This window comes from Asterias rubens, chromosome 20, assembly GCF_902459465.1.
Source record: "Asterias rubens chromosome 20, eAstRub1.3, whole genome shotgun sequence".
Classification (NCBI taxonomy): Eukaryota; Metazoa; Echinodermata; class Asteroidea; order Forcipulatida; family Asteriidae; genus Asterias; species Asterias rubens.
The window spans coordinates 885,026-911,948 of NC_047081.1; the positions used below are offsets into that span (position 1 = coordinate 885,026).

The 26,923-nt window shown below is 38.3% G+C and overlaps 1 protein-coding gene across 1 annotated transcript; it reads right to left on the bottom strand.

Annotated features, from left to right (window-relative positions):
• LOC117303638 (stress-activated protein kinase JNK-like) lies at positions 1–25,659 on the bottom strand. The gene is made up of 12 exons (XM_033787863.1): positions 25,340–25,659; positions 12,137–12,229; positions 11,490–11,689; positions 10,972–11,101; positions 10,204–10,401; positions 9,444–9,609; positions 8,059–8,130; positions 7,228–7,419; positions 6,771–6,895; positions 6,315–6,378; positions 5,783–5,863; positions 1–5,312 (listed from the first exon to the last, which is right to left on the bottom strand). Exons 2-12 carry the CDS (start codon positions 12,152–12,154, stop codon positions 5,170–5,172), a joined length of 1,389 nt encoding a protein of 462 aa, XP_033643754.1. The 5' UTR covers positions 12,155–12,229; positions 25,340–25,659; the 3' UTR covers positions 1–5,169.
• Positions 25,660–26,923: the final 1,264 nt, after the last annotated feature.

The window sequence follows — 26,923 nt, forward strand, 5'->3', positions numbered from 1 at the left end:
TTCATTTTTCACTGTTGACAGTAGAGATTTTAATTCACAACCTACTTATGTTTCGGTCGTTGCTTCAAATGCCTGGCCGATACCTTCACAAAAAGTACAATAGCAGTGCAACCACGGAAAAAGCTTCAGACTGAAATTACGAACATTTCTCTGCGTTTTTTTACGGTTAAACACGACCACAAGAATGTGGTCACAAGAGTTATACTTCCATAGTACTTTTTATAAAGGATTTTTTTAATATTCAACCAGGTTCTTACACATTAAGTCCAGTCCTACACATAAAATGTCTTGGTTTTTTTATATCCAACAGAGACAAGTACTGTATTACATACATACAACACTTCTGGTAACAGCTATATTTTTTTGTAATATTTTTTTTTAAAGATAGCCTGGTAAGATCCACTTTCTTCAAAACAGGTACATCAATTGGTCCACGCTATATAGCCTGGGAATCTGGTACTGTTTTCATATTTCAAGTTCTGCGCATCTGATCACCAGGTAGTATTGAACTAGCCTGGGTTCGTCATTGTGACAATAACTAAATTGTGCAAAGTGGATCTGACCAGGCTACAGGCTAACAATGTGCGAAGCACAGCATCGGCCATTTTTTCTATCAGCTGTTTTTTTTTTACCACATAGACACACTATAGGTCCACTCAGCACAGGGTTGACTATGAGCTAAATTATGTACAATTTACACAAGAGAAAAAATAATAACAATCGCTCCTCAATATGCAACAGTTCAGCCAAGTGTAGGCGGAGGAAAAAAAGTAAACTTTTTAAGTGTAGATACCTTGTTGCTTCTTTTTTGAAAGAGATAGCAATGAGAAGTGTAGTTTTGCAGGAGGTTTGCAATTTGATGACGAAAAAAAAAGGAAGTTCAGATAAGTGCAGGAACAAAAAACCTTCACTTGCAGTAACAGATTATCTCTTATTTTGATGCTCTTCAATTTCTGAACATCACAAAATCTCCCCTCTATTAGACATAGGAGAATAAACCACAACTATTTCTCCATAAAATAGGCCAAATTAACCTTTACACCGTAGCTTTCAGGCATTGTGAAAATCACGATTAAATACATGTACATTAACTTCTAAATACAAAACCCCAAAAATATATAATAAACAAAAAAAAACTCAGCCAAATGATTATTAAGCTGTTATTTCATAACACTATGTGACAATATACAATCATTTGTTTCTGGAAACAATAATTCACAATAATATTAAAAAGGTAGGAACTTTTATGTGCATCCATTCTTGGTTTTGGTTGTCACGTTCTGATTTTCGATCCATATCAAATTGATTGATAATATCAGAAAATGATCCGTTAAGTAAGTTATGGTTTCCCCCTCTTTCAAAGTTACCAGCTAAACTTTTGTTGGTAACCTGTTTCTGTCCCAAAACTAGAATAACCCAATTTGAAATTTTACTCTATGATTTACAGGAAGATTTGTTTGCATAACGCCAACCCACAGTCCACATCATAATTTATAGGAAAAACAGCAAAAAAAATCTAAAAACCACTGATTTCAAGAAAACTTTTACTTACGCTTTGTTCAGAAAACAAGGTTAAAGAAAGTAAGCTGGCTTCTTTGCCTACCTCATTCACACACTACAGCTATTTCCACTGGGGCCCCCAAAAAACGTTCGGCAGAGAATACTGCTTAGCAAAAAATGAGTATGATACCCCTCACAAGCAATGTGTATTGCATTATATTCACTGGTAACCCATTTCTGCTTAGCAGACTTGTTTCTTGTTTATGCCAAGTAATTTTTGTGTTACTGCTATAAAGCTGTATCATGAATTGCTTAGCATTTTTGTCTTTTGTCGTCTAATCGGGGCAGGAGTGATAAGCGATTAAAAGGCCGGTGTAGTCCCTCTCGAAATCAAATAAACCGTTTTAAGTGGAAGACGATACGTAATGAATATAAAACAAGAACAGTAATCGTGATGTGTTGATCACGATACATCACGATTCTATTGATCAGTCGATCATCTACACTTCATTGAACATGATCTACAAAATCAAATAAATAAATTTTACAACAAGAAAAAACCCCAGCCTACAACATGTACATACCATATAAGGCAACGAGATAATAAATATTGCTACATCAATTTGATTATTAAGATCCCATGTGAGGGTGGTCATGTGACAATCACATGACTTTTTGAAATTAGAGCCTTATCTCATCAATGTTAAGTGTAGTTTGACCTTTGACCCAAAATGTGGTATGAATTACTTCAACAAAAACTGGCAAAATGCATGCAAGATCTAATAACTTGGTGCATGCAACAAGATTTTAGAGCTCGTTATTTATGCAGCTAGTCCTAGAGGTCAAAGGTTAGGAGTGGGTGCAATCAAACTGTTTAGGTACATGATGACCCTTGTAACAGGAAATAAGTATCTCAAGTGAAATTCAAAGTGTCAATTATTTTGTGATTCTAAGTAAAGCTAACTTCCAAGTGAGTGAGTTAGACTAAGCTTTAACATCATGTGTCTTTTTAGTTGAACAAATGATTTTATATCTAGCAAAGTTAGGTCTCACAAAATCTATGAACATTCTTTAATATTAGGCCAATTTTCTCACAAGGTATTTAATGAAATATTTCCTGAAAACCAGATAATCAAAACGTTTATAAATCCTTTTTTTTTCCAATGACTGTGCAATTGTTTCCACTAGTAACTGAAACTGTCTGGAGACTTAAATCATGGCTGACGTAGTGCAACGACTGTCGTGCGGTGCGCAAAATTATCTGCAGAATGTTGCTTTTGATGACCTTTAATACTAATGACTTAAATATCATTAGAATGCAATGTTGATTAACATTAAAAAATTAATATCTCAATCACCCAAGCCTATTGGGTTATGTTTAATGCGCTAAAAGTAAATCTTTACTCCATCGTTTCCCAAATACACACACATAATTTGATAAATATTGACAATTTATAATCAAAATGTATCAAATAATTATTAAATAACTGATAAATGGCTACAAAATTAAACCCCCAAAACTCGTTCTTAACTTCACTCTCTCGTTACATTAATTAATAATGATTTATAAAAAGAAAAATTCACATCTATTTAAGTTTCAAGACAATAACTTTTACAAAGTTTTCTCATCTTCAGAATATTTTCTGTATATAACTTTTTTTTTTGCAAAGGACTAAAATATCCAACCAATTATAATTAGCCTAATATTTTAGAGTTGTTTGACAAATGCTGGCCTTTGCGATAACACTAAATACCCCTTGTTGGTCACACTCTGACAGGAAGGGACATCCTTTGGTTGTGACCCCAAAAAAACATTTAGTGTAATTTTTATCCGAAAGCTTACTTGTTAAAAAGACTGTAATGGTAGTAAGCATTCTGCAAAATTATTTTGTCTAAAGTCTGCCCATCGATTAGAAGAAAAAAGTTTGTTGAAAAAAAGTTTGTCAAATGGCGACTTGTGCAAATTCATATTGCCGCAGTGTCGATTTGTGAAGGCTGCCGAAATTGGGTCAAAAGTCAACAAAGTTTGCCATGTCTTGGCATTTGGTAATGATGATATGGAAATGAAAGGTCTCTGAAGTAGAAAACTTTGAAAGCCACCAATTGAAATAAATGTCAGTAGTGTGTCAAGAATTTCTTGTTGAACATTAAAAATGTTTTGAGTCCCTGAAATGAAACAATTAGCTTGAAAACAGCCTTTTCTTAATTGTTGTAGTTGGTATATTTTACTCAAAAGTGTTTTTAGCGACTACAAATACTATGATTTGAAACTTTCTTAGCGAACTTAAATCCAAGCACTTTCATCTACTGCGAGGGAACAAGGACTCTGTATTTTTCGAAAACCTACACATAGGTCCGCCAACTAGCAGACGAAAAAATGTATTTACTCACACAATTTTGTTTATTTTTTGCTAATTGCAGATTCCTCACAACCTGCCAGAAATACTGATATTAAATAGCATTACAATCATGGAGATTAATATATATATATCTATAAAAACAACATAAAGCCACTTAAAATTGTGCCAATTACATTACATGTACTGTACAAGTGTACGTGGATTTTGTTGGGCTTTTTTTTTATAACTGGGTATATTTGGGCACACGAGGGCAGTATTTCCATACCCTGAACAGTCACAGTCACATTAAAAGTGGGTCACATTATTTCACTTCGAAGCCGACAAACAATTCCACAATTCAACTTTTGATTTTCCTTTTTCTAGTGGCCCTCCAATGCTGCTGGACATTTTATACAGATAGAGGGCGCTATTTCCTTTTTGCTGGAATTCCAGATTTGGATGTGACAAACATTACAGCTAGTCAATAACCATTCGGCGGCCATCTTGAATGTTCACATACATGTCTATGAAACCTGAAGTGAGGCTCTTGTCCACTCACTAAACTGGTACCTGTTGGCTGGTTACCATTGATCACTTTCTTGTCTAATGAGAGGTCTAAGAGAATGTTTTAACCGCTAGGGATTGATTTTGCCCCTTTTTCAAAAAAGTTTCTCAATCAAAGAACAATCCCTGTAGGGCACAGAGCCAAATTTGTTTAACCCCACCAACATAATGTTCTGTCCCTTTCATATCAACTCTTTCTTTTATTTCAGAGTAAAAATACTCATGCAAAAGCATAACACTTTCAAGTATTTTTTTGTCTTTTCTACTCTAATACCATAATTACCAAGAACACTCTTCTTCTTTTCTGGAAAAATTTAAAGCGAGATCCATAAAGTTGCAAAAGACCTCCAGGAACATAGACTTGTACCAGTCTGTCAAGTGTTTCATGAACTCAAAGACCATCAAAGCACATTAATGGTTTATCTTTACACGTCACACAATATGCCACTCACTTGAACTAAAATGCCAGCATGGAAGTTGGTGTTCGACATCGTATTCCCAACTCAAAAAAAATCTAACCCAAATAACTGCATCACATACAATTTTACTTCAACCGTCTTTCACAAAGAGTCCTTCCATTTTCACATCGAATTTGATACTAATGAGCACCATCCATTCAAAGGTCAATATTTAAATTAGCAGGTCATTATGCAAATGACCTCTTGATGTCAGTGACGTTCTGTGGAATAACCATGTCCTTTACTTGTGTTTTTGTGTTTCTTTCGTTCACTACGAGGATGTTAGGAGAGATGGCATGCATAAGTGGCTAGTGCGCACCGTGTGCGTTGTACATACTATTGGACGCACCGTGTGATGCATTGTGGGTCGCACCATGTGACGGGCCTGTCGACATCCCGGCTGATGCCACCGCTATTGCGATATCAAGTTCTCCACCGCAGTCTTCCATGGCTGTGAAGGCGAATCAGAACATCATTTACTCAATTATTAATCACTCAACGACTTCCCAACCAAAGACAAAGCTTCTCAACGACAACAAAAAATTCAAATTTCCAACAGTTTACAAAATCAAATAATCATCGCAATGGAATCAACTTTTTTTAAATCCATTTAATAACCCAAAATGGGGGTTATATGAGAGAGTGGTAGGTTAAAATGGCTGGGTTAACAACAGTTTGGAGTCAGCCATCTTACCTTCATGGGGTTCAATGTCGTAGAGCTGCTAAGCGGGAAGACTTGCTAAGCAATTTTTGGCTAAGCAAAAAAGAAGCAGGGTACCAGTCATAAATTGTACATGCGACATGGTAATTTGGCTGGTAACCTTATTCTGGTATTAAGCGTATTTGCTTTTGTGCTTAGCTACTCTTTGTGCTTAAGCAGCTCGTTTAAATTAAAATAAAGAAATGCTGATGAATACTTACAATCTGTTTGTCTGCAATTGCCCAAGCCCACGTACACTCCTGTGCTGATCATAAATGACATCACTTCTTGGTATATATGGGCTGAAAGTACAAAGAACAACAGGATTTTATTTTATAATATTTCCCCAGCTGGTGCTAATTGCGGTAAAAGATAAAAAACTAGAACTTTAAGTAAGAATGATTGAGCGTGTTATCAGGCTTTTTGCTTTGGTTTGATACACTCTTGCTTTGGTGATACGTAGAAAAAGAGCCATTCCAAGTACTGGATCTATTTTAGAAATTCCTGCCTGGTGCATGTTTCCCTCCATCCAACAATCTAGACTGTTGGAAGAGAAATATCATTTCATACCTTTACCTTTAGCTCTTTTCATCTTTAATCATTTTCTTCTCGAGTCTCCCATACTAACCAAGAGTGGCTTTAAGCCTTGTATGAACAAACACACTTTGCCTGTTCTTAAGGGCGTTTCCAAGGGCAACCAAAGCTTCACCTTATGCAAATGAGGTGATCCAGAGAGGGTCAAAGTTGACATACCTTTCCATTGCTCTACTGTGTGTTCTCTCTCATCTATTGTGTGGTCATACGTGATTGGTGCAGGCTGTGAAAAAAATTTGATAACATCTCATTATTTAAAATGTGTGTTTGAACTGAATAGCTAGGTTCCAAGGGGTAATGTTAACAGGCAAGATCGGTGAGGACTTAAGGTCGCATCAAGTGTTCTAATGAGTCCTCACAGAAAAGTTAATTTTACATAGTACTTTGGTTGGTACGATTTACATATAATGGCTAAAACTCACTTGAACATTCATTAACCCAATCAAAAATTTAACATCTATTAACATTTTACATGGTGGGTAACCTTTTTTTCTGTTAAGCAGAATGTTCCTGTGCTGAGCAAAGTTTGGTGTTCAAGCTGCTCTAAGAAATTACGATAGATCTGTGGAGACGGTTTTGAAAACAGTTAATGTTTAAAAACAATTGGATACGTACCCCTTCTACTTCAGCTGGGTCATACCATACATTGATGTAGGGGTGTTCCAGTGCTTCATCAACAGATATCCTTTCAACTGGATCTACCACTAACATCTTTGACAGAAGTTTCCTTGCCATGGTAGCTGTAAGAAACAGGGAGAAAAAAAACAGTTCACAGTCAACCCTCCTACGGTCAGACCGTTCATAATTATTCACATGGTTTTGAATGATAGATAAATAATGTCAGCCTGCATTACGATATCTTGAGGTGAATCCATCCACAGTCAACCCTCCTACTGTCTGACCATTCAATATCATCCACTGTGGTTTTGAATGATAGTACCAGCCTGCAGTATGATACTATGCGCTGAATGCAGTACACAGTCAACCCTTCTACTTTCTGACAATTAGTTTTTTAACTTTTCCCGCCCTGCAAAGCTTACTGAAAATCCTACTAAACAGGACGAAGGTTTACCGTTTAATTTCTGTGGCTCCGTTAAGCTCTGCTCCCTTTGAAATAGGTCATTAGGAAAGAGGGACTCAAAGGCGTGCCCTTGATACTTAGGCCTGTTCTCCACGTAAGTACGGACAGTCGGCTGTAGACGCTGCATGAATTTCTGTGACGGGCTGCCGAGAAGTTGGATAATCTTATTCCATTGGTCGATGTCTAAATTGAGAGGTTAAGGAAGAAAATGGAACACGATCAAGCGGCCCTACAGATCATGTGATACAAAGAGTCATGGCTTGCCTACATATATCTACCCCTTGCATATGAGGTCACAAGCCTAAACAGCGCCCTCATTGAGATCAAAGGGAGAGAGTTATGGTTGAGAGTTATGCGTGGTGCATACAGTACGGTCTTGTACAGTTTCATTGTTTTACCTCAGGGATGGGGGCAAATTCTTGAAATCAAATACATGTAGTTGCATTAGCCTATGTTTCAATTATTGACCCATTTCACCTGACGTCATCAGCAGAAAAGTCTTGAATGCGCCATACTGGTGGGCAATTTCACTGTGCGTGTTTATATATAACTCTATGCTGCGCGTTATGCAGTAAAGTGAGCATTTTAGGCGACGCGGCGTTAATACACGTAAACCTAACTGCCCACCAACATGGTGAGCGTGGTATTGGTCGCCGCGTGTGATACGCGTGCAAGGGGTCAATATTCAAACATTTAAAACTAAACTACAACTGATTTACTTTTCCACAAACAGCGCCCTCTGTTGGCTTATCCACAGCTGCAGTCCAACTCAATAATACAACCTCAAACAATGATTTTTTTTAACAGTTTTTGTAAGGATACGGTCCATTCCTGGGAACATGACTTGTCCTCTGATCATCTCACCGAATATACATCCAATGGACCAAATATCAACTGAAAAAAAACAAAGGAAGAGAAAAAGACACTCATATTAAAAACTTGCATTCCTGGAACTTAACGATCCCCTTTCTCTACACAGGTTGTACAGCATCATTTTGGGCGCCATTTTGGTAAGCAAGAATCTTTGACGTTGCTCGAGCAAAAGAACATGGTAAGCTAACACTCCAATGATCAGTAATTCAATGCATTCGGATTTACTTTAACTACTGCCTGATCCTATAAAAGCTGTAAGCAAAACTGGCAGGGTATTAATCAAAGGCCATTCAAAAACATACAATTTTGGCTGGTAACCACCATTGATTCTTCGCTTCACCGATTTCTCTGTGCTTAATGAGTTTGTTTTCTGAGCAGGTCACAACGGACACAATCACTAAAAACAATGGTTTAACATGGTTTTTACACTCATAAAAAAAAAACGGACTGAAGAACATTTTTAATCTTGCCATGGAGTGCAGCGACCTTGTATGACCCGTAAATCAACCCAGGGTGGAAGGAGACGGCGAATTACAGCCCAGCTTTGGATAAGTTCCGTTTCGCATTACGACCCACCAACACGGATTAAACCACTTGGGGTTGGGGGGAATAAGCCACCCAGCGACAAACCCTGCCAAGCTATTACAGCCGGGCACGTCGCTGGAAGGAAAACGTCTACAGTTCCAAGGAAAACAGAACTAGGCGCTTTCCCAACGTGATAACAATCTGGGCTGAACGCTCTTGTCTCTTACACGGGCGGGGTAAATGTTGGGGATATTTGTTACAACTGGACTGTAAGCTCCCGGAACTAAATGATAATAATCTAGGCTGAGATTTTTTTTTTCTTCAAGGGGGAGGGGAGGTGTTCTGTTCCTCTTGAGTTTGGAAGCATCATGCTTCCCACCCAGATGGTTTTCATGAGACGACTTTGCTTTCTAGACAGGGTGAAAGATGGAAGAGATAGGCGCTGAACTTATCACCTCATTTTTAAAGGGGAGTAAAAAGGCAGAATGACTTGCAAAAAAAAAGGTTTACCACCAAAATGTTCTTTCCCAAAGCCTTTCGAAAGCTCATCGTGCAAGTTTAACATGGCAGAGAAATATTTCTAGAGTTTTTAACTTTAGCTGTGCTATTTATTTCTGATAATGAAAGCAAGGATCCCTCGTAGATTGGCAAGAGACAATGAAGAAGTGCTCTTGGACCCCTAGTCTTGGCCTCAGTGCCCCTTCAAAAGTTCCCATGGAGTTTTAAGACTTTCCAATAGAAGGGAGGATTAGCTATTGGCCCCAGTTCTTCCCCGAGTTGATCAGAATAAACATTTTTTTCTATCTTACCGTTTTCTTTGTATCCCATGCCTAAAATGACCTCCGGAGCGCGGTAATATCTAGTCACTACATACGGCGTCATCATGAATGTCGTACCAGCTGTGCGTGCCAGACCAAAGTCCAAAATCTTAAGAGAACAGTCTGACTTGACGACTATGTTGCTTGGTTTTAAATCCTACAGAAAGAGAAAGAGCAAAAAGTTTGTATAGTCCCAATCGGTTATTCCCCTATTTCTAGGTCAGATACCCTGCATACATGTAGATGTGTGTGTTATTATAACAGAACTGATAAGGTACCAGACTTTGGAGCAACAGGGCCCAATTTCATAAAGCTGTTCAGCAGAAAATACTGCATAGCAGATTTCTTTGCTATGCTAAGCAAACAATGAGCGGGGCACCAGTTGCAACAGTCTAGACATCATTGAGTTTTGGCTGGTAACCAGGGTCTGTTCAGCAAGATTTGTCTGTGCTTAGCAAGTTTGTATACTTACAGGCTTTATGATGTTAAATAGGGGAGGGATCTACACTTACCCTAAGGATTATTATACCAGCTGAATGTAAGTGATATTATTGGTAAAGGGAAGGGTTTAAGGGAGAAAGGGGAGGGGGTTACGTGGTTTGGGATGAGAGAAAGAGGAGGGAGCTAACCTTACCCTATGGATTATACCAGCTGAATGTAAGTGATATCATTGAAAGGGAAGGGTTTAAAGTAGAAAGGGGCGGGGGTTACGTGGTTTGGGATGAGAGAAAGAGGAGGGAGCTACCCTTACCCTATGGATTATACCAGCTGAATGTAAGTGTTTGATACCGCACAGCATTTGATAGAGGAGATACGACAGACGTTCATGGTCTAGATCCATCTGGATTACTTGGCTGAGACTGGCATCCATCAGCTCCATGACGAGGTATACGTCGGTGAATTCCTCAAATGTGTTTTGTGTTGTGAATGCGTTGAGCAGACCAATAATCTGGAGGAGAGAATGAGGAAAATCAAGTGATTTAGAATCAATTTGTTTTGTTGTAATTTTCTTTCTTTTGTAACCCAAATCCTTCTAACTACTCTTTGTCATAATGAAGGATTCAGAAGCACTGGAGGCTATAGCCCCAAAAAATCAATGGGTTAGGCCTACCAATCTAATCTAATTCCTAACAGTAACATGTTGGTGTTGAATGACCATAGAGTGGAAGATAGTGGAGGATTGAGGAGTGTCGGCCCAAATAACAATAGACCGATCCATTAAGCTCTGCCCCATTGCATATTGACCAATCACAACGCAACGAAGGTCCGACAAATAAGGTCCGACATGTGTGCGCGTATGCTTGTCGCGCGCGGCAGATTGTGCAGAAAGGCATTGGAGAGGCTCACGTGTTCTTGCTCACACGTGCGTCGTGGGCGGAGCCTAATGGATCGGTCTATTGCGGGCACTAGCATTCCTAGCAGACTGGGCCTATGGCTTAATGTCTTATATCTTCCCAGAAATGCCTACAGATTTGGGAAGATTTGAGATCCGCTAGGGGTAGGGTTGAAAGGGACTTACATTTTTATGATTGCACGTCTTCATGAGAAGGAGTTCACGGTACGCCCTCTTGGCGTGAGTGACATTCTGAAACGGTCTGCTGAGTTTCTTTATTGCCACGTTCTGCTTTGTTACTGTGTCATAGGCAGCTCTGTAGAAGGAAAAGAATAAGAACAAAGTGTTGTTGGTTAGTTATCAAATCGTTGTGTTTGTGCAAGAATAACGTACATGTATCGAAAAGTTAACAGAGAAAGAACGTAAGCAATTTATGTGCAAAATTGTGTTTCAAGACAGCTGAAGAATGAAAGGGAAAAGAACAAAGTACTGTACATTAGTTATCAAAATGTTGTCTTCATGGAAGAAGCATGTACTAGATGTAGCAATTCTGCGCTTGAACAGTAAGCAAAGAATGGAGATCGTAAGCGCAGAATTTGACGGTAAGCAGAGAGCCATGAAATTGGGCCCAGTTGTGAAGTGGGCAAGTTTGCTTTTGAGGTATCCTTGGTGTCAGAGATCAGAGATTAATAACTTCTACTTACACAACAAGTCCTTGTGCCCCTGAGCCCACCGACCGGAGACTCTGGTATCGGTTAAGAACATGGAAATTTGTGTCTCCGATTTCGACTTGGTAGAACTGGCTGTGGAACTTTGCTGAGCTGCTTGTACATGAATTATTACTGCTACCAGTCTTCATAATGGAGGGGGATGACGACAATTTCTGGTTAGAATGAGCCATTCTCTAAACGGGGGAGAAAATAACGATTATATAATAGATAATATGTGACGCAACCCAGCTAAAAGAGTCAATTGTCCAAAATATCAGTATGAAGAAACAAGCGAAAACAGGCCAACAGGGGTGAAATTTCCACAATGTTGTTTTCCCGTCAATATTTTAAATGGCAAACCAAATAGTTATTTTATATGTGCAACTTCCTTACTGATAATAACTTCCCAATGATGTAAAATGTAGTGACCTAAGCAAAAATTGAGTGGGACACAGCATCAAAACTTAATGTAATTCTGCCGAGAAGCCCGTTTCTGCAATATTTTTTTGTTGAGTCGCCATACACACAAGGCCTGAAGGCCACTTCACAAGGTGTGGGCTGCAATATTTGTTTCTAGAGGCTTACAGGCTTCATGAAATTATAACTGAGTCTGTTAGGCTTATTTTTATCATAAGACTTACAAATTGCCTGTCGTTCATGCTACAGACGAGAACGTCTGACTAGATGATCTGTTGTTATGGTAACAGATAACTGTAAACAATCTTGGACAGATCCTGCACACGAATGAGAAACAAGAAAACAACGAAACAACGATAAAATGTTTGGTCAAAGACAACAACATCATTTAGTTTGTGACACCAGCATGACTGTTCTACGATATAAAATATTAAATTACATGTAGTAGTCATCTATATTTTTAGTCAGCTATATTTTTGTAATGCCTGATGATGTTTTGAGGCAATTACAAAGCAAAATTAACAAATTCCTAAATATAAAAAACCTTTCAGGAAGAGCTCTGGTACATGTACAAGGTCCCACTTTTTGTGTAAGTTTATCTTTTGTACAGTACATTACTTGTGAAGCTTTCCAATGGGAGTGCCCTTAGCAAAATAACAACGGCCTTTCTCCTCTTAGAGTCCAGAATCCTCCTGAAGATGATCAAAGCATACTGATTGAAACATTGAGTCGTCAACCACCGGTTCTTTTCAGAACCACCACTACTCAAAAGAGATTCACACAAAACCTCACCTTATTAAACTGCCACCATGCAAAGTTTCAAATCTTACTATCAAAGATGAGATTCCAAGCCTGTTCCTCCCCAAACCATGGAAATTAAAAATACAAAGTTTCTCTTACAAAAAGCCTTCTCAGGCTTGCAACTGTAAAAATGATTCAAAGTTTTGTCAACTCACATACCCTTTTCTGTAATCTCTACATTCTTTTGACGTTGTATTTAAGCAAACAACGTATTGAGAAATCACAAACTGATAGGGGAATTCCCAGACTTTTACAATACATCAATACATTGTGTACTTCAGTGGACCCACATAAAAACATGTATGTACAGCCGGCAGTGCATGGTACAGACATCAAACAGAAGACCAACAGACTGATTTCGTCCAGCAATTTATAGCTTAGCAAAACATTGAGACTGGACTTAATTGAGTTAGCAAATGAATCAATTTTTGAGGAACCAAAGTAACCAATGGAGACATTCTGTGTTGCATTTCATTTGATTTGGAATGTTTTTGATAGTACAAAAAAAGTAGGCCTATACCCAACAGTTTTCTCAAAAAAATATGAGCCTTTTTATTTTATTTATAATAAAATAATATATTGTAAGTTCATATTAAAATGTTTCTAAAAATCTACCTCAGCGCATACATAAACAGTACATGTAGGCGTACAGGTACATAAGAATACTTCACAAAATTGTGAACACGTACAATACATGCGGTATACACTGGCTGTATATAGTTCAATGTGTAGTCCTACTGTTTGTCATTTGCATGGTTGTTTACCACCACATCATACCACGCTGCGCCAGTTCACTGCATCACTATGTGTATGATTCAGCCATACCATTAGTCAGCGTGTGTGTGTGTGTCATCTATTCAATACCATGCAATTACACATCACAACAATCATCTTTCCAAAAAACAGGTAAGGCCAGGTGGGGCAGTATTTTTTTTAATATTTTTTAGTATGTCAGTGAATATAAGATACTTCCTTTTTACTTTTTATGATGTTAAATGATGTTTTGAAAGGGCAAGGGCACCAAGGTATTTTCTCCAAGGGGCACCCATGAGGAAATTCTAAATTTCTACTGGAGCATTTTAAGGGCACCAAGGCAATGAACATAAGGCATGGAGGCAATTGCCTCCGTTGCCTCCAATGAATATAAAGTATCGGTAAAGGAACAAACATCAAATTGTTTTGAACTATAATTGGTTTTATAGGAAACAAACATAACTAATACCATTAAAAACACTAAAATACGGCATTTTCACCCGGATGGCCCAGTCAGTGGTAACCAATGGTCTCCCAAGGTTCCCCCAAAAAGATGGGTTTCCATCTTACATTTAAAAGAGGCAAGTTTCTATTCGCTTCCAAAGCTTAGGGCTGCCACAGACAAACAAACAAACACTGTTACTGTTTAAATATGTTCAATGTGCTTTCACTACAGAAAATTTGAATCCTCAATGCTAACTGATAGTCCACAGCCCAGGGATATATTCCTATATGACTTCCGGTGCGGTACCTTTTATATTTGATGTTTTTTCAGAAGTTGCTCCCCCCAAGAAAGTGAAACACTAGCCTAGCCCCTGATATGGAATGAGCACTGATGGGTAACACAATACAGGTGTGTGTTTGTACAGAACAGACTTATCACTCAGTCAGCCAGTAGTAAATGTCCGCCCACGCATGTTTCCACAAACGGTCATTTAACTATTAACACTAACAGACTAGTCGAATGTCAAGTTTCTCTGGTACAGTAGTTGAATCCACCCCAATTGTCATTGCCACTGGATTTGATTAAGGCAAGAGACTAGAAATATTTAACACAAGATGGGAACAATTAAAAATGTCATACTGTTTTGAAGACATTCTGTTCAAAGCATGTTGTCAGTTTGGGCTAGGTTTTTATCTTCTTTTCAACCTTACAAACAGCCGAGTAATAACACGGCCTTGAATTTCGTTCCTGAAGGGGCACTTCTATATTAAGGAAAATGTACATATTCAAGCTTTTTGCAAAGGGCACCACAGCAAAGGCACAAGGCACCACGGCAATTGCTGTGGGTGTTGTGTGTTATTTCAAAGGCCTGTGTGTTTGCCCACGGGGTTACTGTAAAGAAAGTTTTGATGTCAAAGATGTCAACATATTATGAGTCACTGGTTTATTTTTACATGGTGAGTTACCACAAACTCCACCAACTAATGGTGAATCACTAGTCAGTTTGTGTGTACTTTTGTACGTCACGGTCCCCGTGTGCAATTAATATTCAGCAATAACAGACAGCAAAATGGGACCAGACTTTTATACCCTTTGGGCCCCATTGTGGTTAATGTCATATTGGATTGAAGATGGACAAACAAAGAGACCACATATTTTGTGGAAATAAGGAAATTCATTTTAATATCAGTGGCAATTTTTGTCCATGTTTGATTGGTTTGAAAGATGTAGAGAAAAAGACAACACAGATCATTGTGGAAATAAGGAGATTTGCTAGTGCCATTTTTTCCATGTTTGATTAGCTTGAAAGATGGAGCTCTAGATAACAAGGCCACACAGAACATTGTGGAAATAAAGCCAACATTTTTTGCATTTAATTTTTTTAAATTTTTTAATTGGCATTATTTCCAGGTATTTGTAACAATCCCCATTATACTCCTCATGTAAACAGGGCAGGAGATCCTGTCTGGGTCTTAATCCCTAAAATCCCTTATCTACAGATTAGCCTCTTATGTACACTGTATACAGTGGTGAGGCTTAATCTATTATGAAGCAGACAGTACAGTGTAGGACCATGGTTGGAGGGTGGTTTTGAACAAACATGAAGGAAGGAAGGGTTAAGCATTGAGATGGTTTTTCAAGCAACTACTTTAATAAATAAGAAGATAGCATTAATTAGCTGTTGCAAATTGCTTTCAAACCAAAAGGACCACTCTAGAGGTAAAAATGTTAGTGGCCAGATGTTTCAATCCTAGCTTTAACCTGACAACATGAAGTGACTAACATGTTTTGTTCTGATTGTTTTTACAAAACTAATTAAATTGACCCCTTCAGCACATCAGATAAAAAGCAGTTGATATTTCCATAATAGAATTCACTGGCTTATTAAATTCTGTCACTAAGCCCCCCCCCCCCCTTTCTCGCCCGTCGTGGTCTGATCCAAGCCCAGTTGTTTCCCAACTACGGCGACCTTTTCCAAAGATGCACGAGGCAGGAAAGGAGAAGACGCTCTCGGAGTAATTTAAGAGTATACTTGCCAAACACACAGACGGTTTCCACTGCGGGCGATGAGGCTTGTTTGATTACGAGACATGAATGGTTTCATTTCTGACGGTGTTATACATCATTACATGTCATGCCCCCCCCCCCTTTACTGTCCATTCCAACCCAGACTGTGTGTTGAGACATGCCACATTGTTGTTTGCTTGATTTCCAACTTAAAGGGGGTTGGGTGGGCGGGAGGGGGTTATTAAAAGTTAAATCAGCTCGTAGGTAAAACCAGGAAGAAATGGTTTGACAACCCTCCATGGTTCAATCATGGAAGGACTAATTAGAGCAGTTTTCCCGTCTTGTTCACCAGAGTGGGCCCCCCTGAACTGTTTGATGCAATCTCTGCGTCTAGATGTGACAGTGTTTGGTTTTTACTGTCAGCCACAGGGGTGTCTGGGTGTCGTTCAGACACCTTGTTTTTCTATTCACCGTTGGGTTGGCAAATTTAGACACCTTATTTCAAATTCTGCTTAAAAATGCTGACCCAGGTGTCGTGAATGCATCATTGAAAGGGCTAGACAGTATTGCTATGCAAAATTTGAGTAACTCTGTCTTATTCACCCTTTACTGTAGTGGGCCCCCCTGAAAGATGGCAAAATGTTCATGCAAGACGATCCCTTACATCGTCTTATTCACCACAGTGGGCCCCTTAAAGATAGTAAAATATTTGAGTGCCTTCTTTTTCACTGTAGTGGACCCCCTGACCTGTCTAAACACCAATCTCTACATGTATCTTGACTTGAGAGGATTGTGTGTAATCTTAAAAGTGATCATTACATTTAATTGGTTAGTTGATTGAGACAATGTGTGGATGATGCTTGGCTTATTTAAAGACAGTGGACACTATTGATAATTGTCAAAGACCAGTCTTCTCACTTGGTGTATCCCAACATATGCATAATAAAAAAAACTGTGAAAATTTGAGCTCAATTGGTCGTCGGAGTTGCGAGATAACTATGAAAGAAAAAACACCCTTGTCACACGAAGTTGTGTGCTTTCAGATGAGATGCTTGATTTCGAGACCTCAAATTCTAAACTTGAGGTCTTGAAATCAAATTCGTGAAAAATGTCTTCTTTCTCGAAAACTACTTCACTTCAGAGGGAGCCGTTTTTTACAATGTTTTATACTATCAACAGCTCCCCATTACTCGTTACCAAATGAGGTTTTATGCTGATAATTATTTTGAGTAATTACCCATACGGCGCTATACGATCTTTGGTAACCATGGTAACTACCAATAGTGTCCACTGCCTTCAAAGGGAGAGTATACCTTTGGTAACTACTCCATAAAATAAAGACCATAAAAATTTCTTGGTAAAGAGCATTTGAGAGCTGCTGATATTATAAAACATTGTTAGAAATGACACCCTTCACTAGTCTGCAAAGAGCATCAAAGGCACTCTGGAAACTAATTACTCAAAATAATTGTTAGCATTAAAACTTACTTGGTAACCAGCAATGAAGAGATGTTGCTAGTAAAAAACATTGTGAGAAACGGCTACATGAGTGTATCTCTGAGGTAACATAGTTTTTGAGAAATAAATAATTTCTCACTCAAATATTAAAAGACTTTAGGGATCAGGAAGAACATAAATTTGTGAAACAAGAGTGCTTTTTCTTTCATTCTTGCAACTTAGGTGATAAATTCAGTCAACTATTTTTCACAGATTTCTTATTTGATGCATATGTTGGGATACACCAAGTAAGAATAGTGGTCCTTGACAACCGAGTTCGGTGTCTTTACAGGTGGCCTTTAAGTATATTCAGTTACGAGTACAAATCAATAATTGACTATGCAATCAGCCCTGGGTATTGGCTGGAACCAAGTCAATCCGGAGCCAGTCTTTTCCTCTACAATCCGTTTCCTTCTGATTTCCTTGTTAAGGCCCAATTTGAAGGATAAAACGTGGTTTCACCACACAAATACTCCCATGCTGAACCATGCAATGTACTTTGTACAACACAATGACCATGGGAATGGGAAATATTGTACGTATACAAAGAATCAATCCTAGCGTTTAACCTGTGTATGTCTGCAAAGTGCAAATCTGATTTTTTTTGTCCAGGGTCTTTTGTCTGCAGGGTCCCACTTCTGTGTTAAGTACTTTTTCCTTGGATAGGATCCTGTCATTGTTTGACAGATGTTCCTACATTAATGCCAACATATTGGTCATGCACCCTGTGTGCAACTCACAATAACGAAACCCGATTTCTGATTAAACCAATTGGGGATCAGTCTATTTTGTACTTCTTGCCTTGGTGGCTACACCATGACGTAGGTCAAATTGAAAGGGTATTTTGGCTGGTAGTATACAAAGCATAGATTTGTTGTGCTTAGCAAGTTTTTGTGCTTGAGCAACCAGTTTGTGCATCTATAGTTTTACATTTTCAGTAATATTATGCAAGTGTGTTAAGATTAGTTTAAGGTTGAATGAATATTAATTTAATTTATTTGTATTTTTTTATGTAATTCATTATGTGCCAGCAAATAAGAAGTAAGTACGAACATCTAGCAAAAATATAATACAAAACAAATATCATAAAACACCATTAAGATTGCACGAAAAGGTAAATAAATACTGCATCTAGGATTCGACCTCACTCAATACAAACTATAAATAATATGTATTGTGTACAATTATATAATTTCCATTATGTCATTTTGTCCATTATGTAACCTTGTAATTAAAAACCCATCTTTGCTTAGAGTTGTATGAATGGATTTTCACACATTAGTGCTTCTTGCATTAATTTCTACCAATCCCATTGTTGTTGGATTGTGAATGATAATACTGAAGCAATCTTTAGTACATGTATGTTTGTGCACAGCTTGATGTTTTGTTATTGTAATGAACCAATTCACTGGGGATGGAAAATCCCGAAGGACAACTGGCCAGAGTCCAATAATTTAAGGCAGGGATCACTTTTAACTGTTAGTTTCAACACATCAGGATCAGTCAAAATACACTCCAAGTGGTCCAGCTGGCTAGTAAAGTGTTTGAATCCCTAATTATGAAATATGGACTAATTTCTGGTGTATTCTGATTTACGAGACATGTGGTCTAACAGAAATTTTTCTTGACATTTGAGCCCTTAAGAAAATGATCGCCTTTACAAATTCTCAAACTAGTTACCAATTGCTTATTTCAATTACCGGCTTGACGCAAAAAAGTAAATAATAATAATACATGAAATGACAAAAAAATCCTCACAAAACATGATTCTTATTGATTTGAATAAAGCATGACCACAGGTTGGTGTTGTATCATTTTAAATATACAGTATTCTCGAAAATCAGTTTGATCATGTCCATGGTTTGATTTACTTAAAAACTCCTCCCAAAACATTGATGTCCGTTTTACTTTGTCTTCCAATTCGTCCATTCTCCTGTATACAAATGTACGACTACACACAGTTTATTTACCCACACTTCAAAATGGCTTGTCAGTCCACCCAGCTTATTCTCCGCATTGCATTATGCGTGGAAGGAGACGAGCAAAAACTATAAATATGCAGAGTGCGTACGCCGTGGCGCATATTTGTGGTCGGGCAATGCATTAGGCAGCTTGGTCAATTTCCTCTAGCCTGCACACATAAGACGAGAGTGGCTAGCTGGGAAGCGAGTCGGGTAATTTAAATAATTTCATCTATCAGTCAGACTCACGCTCAGTAAACACAGAGGTTTTTCAATCTGGACGAAATATTCTCTGTGTGGGTCGTTACAATTAGTTACAATGTCTGTAGTATTTTCTGGAATATAATTTTGTTTAGCCTTACAAACCGATGTGTTCTGAGCACTGCACTTTCCTGAAGTCTGTGCAAAAAATAATAAATCCAGAGGCAAATCACTCAAGTGGGAAATTCTTTTTGACAGAATCGCAGAATCAAACCTTGCAAGTGTTAGGGAGTGACACAAATATACTTTGTGCAACCTGTGAACTTGTGTGTTACAGAATATGTACGATCATAATGGAATGAAAAATAATAACAGTAACACAAATTCTAGTCATTGTAAAATAAATATTGGTCTTACTAATACATACTAGTAAATATTTTGAATTACAAGCCCTGCAGTCTTGTGACTTTACTCCCAAATCAAAAAGTAAAAACTGCCTTGCCCAAAGAACAAGAACAGTTCGCTGTTGCCTCAGTATTTTCTGCAAAGTTCAACTGTTTGAACGTGAGTGTTGCTTCCGGTCCTATAAAAGCGTCCCATGGAAATACATTTTACATGACATGGTAAACAAAACACCCAGACATCAATTCAATACAAACAGCCAGGATGGCCGATTGACAAACTGTATTTTTTTGTCCAGGATACGATCAGCCGTACCTTGACACTTTGAGAAATCTGCATATTTGTTGGTTTTGTTACGTCGTCAATTGACATCGCATCAAGTTGTAAACATATCCAGGATGCTACTTAAAATGTACCATCCCAATAATCTGCGTGTTTTTTAGTTTTGTTAAGGACGTCGTCAAGAACACTTTGGCGAAATGCATGATGAAGTACAGGAATATGATAAAACCATACTTATTACAAAATATCCAAATGCATGCTTGTTTTATGAACACCAATGGTCATGGTCATCCATGGTCAAGCTGCCTGTAATAGACTGCAGGTCTTGCAATCGCAAGGTTGTGAGTTGCCAATCCTACCAAGCTAACTGCTGAGTGCTGATTTCACAATGACTAGAATAGGTATTGCCATCTATTGTAGTTACTGAATCTATACTTGCTAAGACTTTTCATGCATTGCTATTATGATAATGTTGCTGTTATTTCTGAGGGGAACAAATAATAAATAATCCGACTATTGTAGGAAGAATATCATTCTTTAGTCACCGTGTAAAATAACATTTCAGTAACGCTGTCTAAAAACAAGCCAAAAGATTCCAAATCTCTTGTAAAAAAATTGCACAAAATACTTAATGGCCTGACGTTCGAACCTATACATGTACATATGTACATTAGTAGAGTCTTTCTTGAGGGCTAACAAATTTCTGTTCGTTTTTCGTAAAACCAAACAATGTCTGGATGATTATGCGAATCGTCAATTTGGAGCAATCCTCTACAATATCTTGTTACTCTTGTAATTGTGCGCATACAGGTTTTCAAATACATGAACCATTAAGGCCAGTAGGATAAGATAGTTAGGCAAAAGTCTAATGGCACTCTAATGCATCCTACTAGCCAGTCCACTTTTATAGCCTGCAATTAGAAGCGGAACCCAATACGTGGGTCAATCTGCCTCAATGGGTAATTGGGAAAAAACACATCCTGTGATGTGTACAAAATTGACACTTGCTTGTTTGTCCGCATGGTAAAACAACAACTTCTCTTTGGTTAGTGTTTTGTTTTAGCAAAGTCACCTTTGTTTTGTGCTAAAAATTATAAAAAAACATTTGTAGTAAACTTGGCCCCCCCTATTGGTTTTGTACTAAAAACAAAGACAAAATGTAGAACAATTGTTTAAAAAAAGACGAGCGTGGTCCATTCCATGGCCTTTCTGGCAGGCAAGATACGACACTCATAACACTGGTCATATGGGAAATTTTAAATTTTATGTCACAATTTCAACATCAGTTCATGAGTTAAATTGGTAAATACACATAATAATAGACTGTTGCATGAGCAGCAGTCTACTAAACGCTTTATGAAGCAACCGTGAAACAGTCGCGAAATCGCCCAACCCTGAACCTACATGTATGATTTGCGGCACATAATAAATCCATGTTTGCAAGCTCAATGATGCCAAACTAGAATTGTATGAGGTACATCAATCATTATACGTGCACACAAGAGTTTAAATACAACATTGGCTGGACAGTTGATATAAGCTTCCCTCGGTATTAGAAGTTGACAAATTACAAAAAAGTGCCCTGGGAGCTCGTTAGTCAATTTCCAATAGCTCAAGAAAATACTTGAACACCGACTGTCCACTCAACCACATTATTATTTAATTCTAAAATCAGTCTTTCATTTCGGCACCCACCTGGTTTAAGTTCGAAACCCGACCGCCAAACTCCGCCCGGCACAACGTATGTTTCCCAGTGTTCTGAAGCCTCCCGACACCACCACTCAAGTCCACTCCGTGAGCCAAAAACCTTTTGAACAATCCGCGGACCCCTTCCGTAATTTAAACAGTGGTGCCGGCAGACAACCGGTACCCCTTCCAAACACTGGTAACCATGAGTTACCCTTGTCGCAGTCTTAACCCCTGCAGTAAGTGTTACACCCATGCTCCCCTCCACCTTAAAAGAGTTGAGGCCAAGTGTTAGGCTCCTTCCTAACAGAATTATCCGACAGGAAATTATTTTAAGTCAAGGGGAAGGAGGGGAGATTTGGAACTAACCCGTAGGATGTTGGTCTTGTGATGCATTGGGGAAGGTGGGGGGAAGTCGTTCAGGAACGGTAAAGAAGATGTCATTTGATCGGCTCTGGAGTCAATTTGACACAACTAGGCCTAGACACAATCGACGCTTATCATGCCTTCAACAACTGATTCCAGCTTCCCTTTGGTGTTAAAGAAGACACAAAATGGGTGCAACACCACAGGGGTCGCGACCTCTACAGTACTTCTCCAGTCACTGCTCCGTGCCCCCTTCAACAACATTTTTATTTTAGAGTGACCTTAAATACTCACAAAATATTGGCCTTGCCCTCCTCCTGACCCTTATGTGCTACCAAACATTCTCGATGTGCACATCATGCATGTAACTTGCCCTTAAAAAATTGTGCTAGTTTGAAATTTGGTTGTGGTTGCCTCTGCACACATAGGAAAATAGATTGGTTCCCATTTGTAGTACCGGTAAGCGTGCACACTCACAAATTTGGTATTCAGGAGCTTTTTGGTGCCGTGGGGCCAATTTCATACTGCCGCTTATTGGTAAGCGTATTTCCAAGGTTACATGTACATGAAGCAAGAAAAGTAGGCGGCCAGCTTGCACATTCACCATGAATACATGTACATTACGTCTATCCATTTTCATACAGTATAAAAAGCACCGGAAGGTTAGCATGCCTATTTTGTGTGCCTTTGGTTAGCAGCGAGCAAGAAATGGAAATTGCAGTAAGCAACTGGTAAGCACAAAATCAGTCGTTAAGCAGCTCTACAAAATTGGGCTTTGGTACATTAATATCTTGTGAGTGCAGCCTACATTGTACACATAGGTAGGTCATCTGGTCAAACAGCTGACCCCCTTTTACCCTGATCACGAAGGGGAGGGGGGCAACCATCCATGTGGGTGGCTTTAGCAATTTAGGCTTAAAATCCCTGGCTGCGACAATTCAATTTACCTGAAGTCTGGCTTTGATTCGGGTTAAGCCAGGGCCGGACGGGTGGGGTTGCAATACATTGTATCTGGCTAAGACGGGCTGTCTGACTTTGTAATGATTCCAATGTTTACCAACGAGAGATGACAATAAGCAAAATAACAATGCGGCAAGTTGGTTTTTAACTTTTGGGCCAGGCTTAGTTTTTGTTCAATGTCAGGGACGTGATGTTATGTTATTTTTATTTACTTATTGTTTGTTTGTTTCTTTTGATTTGAGTTTTCGGGGGGTGTTGGAGGTGAAGGAGACTGTGATTGCTGTTGTTGAACTCAATCTGTTTGTTTTTGTTTATTTTTATTTAGAGTACTCATAAATTATATTTCTTGTAAGGGGCTAGTCTGGGTTAACTAGCCAGCATGATCAGTTACATGTAGCTTGTCATTTCACTAGGCCCCGACCTCTTTCACAAGTCCATATTTTATATTTAATAGGGATGGTTTTCAACACTGAACTAGCAAGTGACTTGTCCACAGTTTTTTTTCACTAGAATTTGGTCAGCGGACCACTGTTAGGGAGAACACCATTGCCTCCGAGACCTTAGTGTAATTCCAGCTAGGCATGGAGCTGTCTGGATATAATTCATGCTGCATAATCTTCAATTGATTATTGAAAGTGGGAATCTCATATCAAAGGTTCCATCTTAATGAAGTACACACGTACCCCAGCCAAAGCCAACGTATGCCAGCCAACATCTTACTGGGATCAGACTTGGTGCCACACCCTAAAGTCCACCCAACCCCTAAAACTAAAGGGGGGTGCCATCATTTAGGAATCACAATAAGTGTTTCAACATGTGTAGTTGCAATAATCAAAACCCTCCCATCCTTCCGGCGGTCACAGATGGAGGATTGAGGGAATGGAGGGTTACGATAATATCGCAAAGAAATTGATCCAACAAAAAACACTAGACATTTATCATGGTGCGGCCATCTTGATTTTCTCCCATTCAAATCAATAAACCAAACTGAGGCAGTGTGTCCTTTGTGCTCATTCAACAAAATCCCACATCTGGTGAGTGGTAATAAAAAAACACTTTTCTGTTTTTGCTCAGGACAAGAAACAAATATGAGCTTCCACCTAAGTTACTTCCACCTTCAAGAAAGATGTTCCTGTCAGAAAAATGGTGAGTGAACTCATGTTTCATTTGGGGAAAATTGCAGTAATCAAACTATTTTTTCATTCATTATTTATGAATGACCAAGAAAATTTATCGTATAAATACTGTAGGCTATTGGTTTCATGGATTTTTGAATTGAATAATTCCCTTCAAACAAACTCCTCTGGGGCCACAAATCAGGAATAAAAGGTCACTATCCATTTAAAGTGTAAACAGAAAGGAGTCAATTTGTAATAATTTTCTTATTTTTGAGGACAAAAAACAAATTTGAGGTTTAGCAAGACTCGACAACGAGTCATCATTACCAGACACCTTGATTGGGCAGTGGTTGAAATTCGTTTGATTTAATTTAATGGTCTGATGGTCAGGTGAAATTATCACAATCAATGATGTTGGACTACGCGGGTTGGTTACGTGTCAAAGAGGGCGCTGTACAATCTTCCGGTAAAAATGTTATGAATGATATATTGATAATTTTACTATTGGTTGATAAATCTATTATTTAAATTTTTATTGTCAATAATCAAAAATTATATTAAAACAATGAATTGCAGAGCTGCATTATTACGTTTTAATTTAATTTTTTTTTTTAATTCAAATTCAATTAAAACTTATTAAAATACTGAATTTAAGAGGGCCTTACACAATTTAGTACAGTGCACAGACAGACAGGGTAACACACACACAGTCAGTGAACACCGAAAGTCACAGAGTCAGTGAACACAGCTTGGACATGACATTATTGCATTGTGTGTAAATCACTAGTATAAAATGGCCTGATGGTTTTAGCTGAATGATTATTGTTTGTACAAAATAAATTTGTAAATAAAAACTGCAAATTACATGAGTAAATTATTGACAATCATTGTTGAACCTAAATCAGGCAAAACAGTATTTCATCTACAAATAATCACACAGGAACTTACCTTATAAATGAGTGGTTTACGCTTCCAGTTATCTAAAAAGCGACATATTTTTTAGAATTTTCCTTCAAAATAAAACCTCTCGACACTGACGTCAGTCGCTTAAAAAAGACGAGAGACGATTCTGCAGATTTCTCGATAAATTTCAGAAGATTAAAAACCGATTTTCACATCCGATCGCCGATTTCTCTATACGGTATTTATCCTTGAGTATTATCCATGAAATTGTGGCTTTTCAACATGGTTTCCTGCCGAATGATCCCTTATTTTTTCTAGATTTTGTGACATTCGGACACTTCGTCGGAAAAATATCGTAAATGCTAATGAATGAACTATCGGATCAGGCGTGTGGTCTACGTCATAGGTTTATGCGTACCCAATCAGTAAACTTGTCCAAGTCACGTTATCACAGGATGTCAAAATATTACGATCACGTTCATTGTCGCTTCAGGAAATCCGTCAAATCCTAACGGGTGAATGGTTGGCTAGTTTATTATAGCTAAAAGGGTCAGTTTATGGACAAGAGAGGGCGCTGTAACTTTTAATTAAACTCTTGGTGGAAAAAACAGATTGTGGGTGTGGCCATCTGAGACTGTCAGTCTAGCCGGGCGTAACCATCTCTAAGAACACCGAACTAATCAACTTGAGATATGTTCAATTAAAAGTTATTTTTCAAGTAACTCAGGACTCATATATCAAGTTACAGAATGACTGAAGTCTAGTAACTACGGCTACTGCGGATCCTGACTGAGAATTACAGAATTTAGTTTAGGCACCCTTACGATCGTATGCGTATCATTTTGCTTTGACCTAGTTTTTACAAATACAAGTTTGCAAAATTTGAAATTGTACCCAATTTGTATTACTGCAAAACAAACCTGAAGATTGAAAATCAAATAATGAAATTCCCTAGGGTGTTTCCATGGTGATTATTTTTAGTAGAACAAGTCGCATAATTCAGAACACAAATAATTGTTGTGACTGAATAAATGATCTGGGTGAAAAGTCATAGAAATAGAACCCATAAAAGTTAAATAGCGCCCCCAGTTGACAGAAAGGAGATGATAAAACTATCTACCGTCTTCTATCACTAAATCAAGACAGACGGATTAGTTTTCCTTTCCCCTTTGTCTTGGGCTGATTGTGAAGCCAATGAGATATTATAATTGAGTTGATCTATTTAGATCTTCAGTTTTGAATCTGAACATTATGAAAAACAGGAAACTTAAACTGCCTGTTCCAGATTGCTTTTAGAAGAAGTAAAATCTCAAAAGGAGGCCAGTGACAGAAAGGGGGCGGGGGTGTCGGAACTGGTGTCTATGCCTGGAAACTGTAGTTTGAATTTCCCAGAAGAACCCCAAGAAAATTGGGTGCCCCCCTAGTGCCCCCACCCCCTTATTTGTTTACCCAGGTTTGACGCCGCTTTTGGCACACCAAAGTTTGATCATAGCTCATAATCTTGGAAGCAGTAAATAGAGCCAGCGAAGTCGGTTGGGAAACCAGTATCTTTGTATTTATAGATTTTATTTGAAAAATACTAATTATATAATTGAGCACAATATTCATATCATACAGTAAACCTTACAT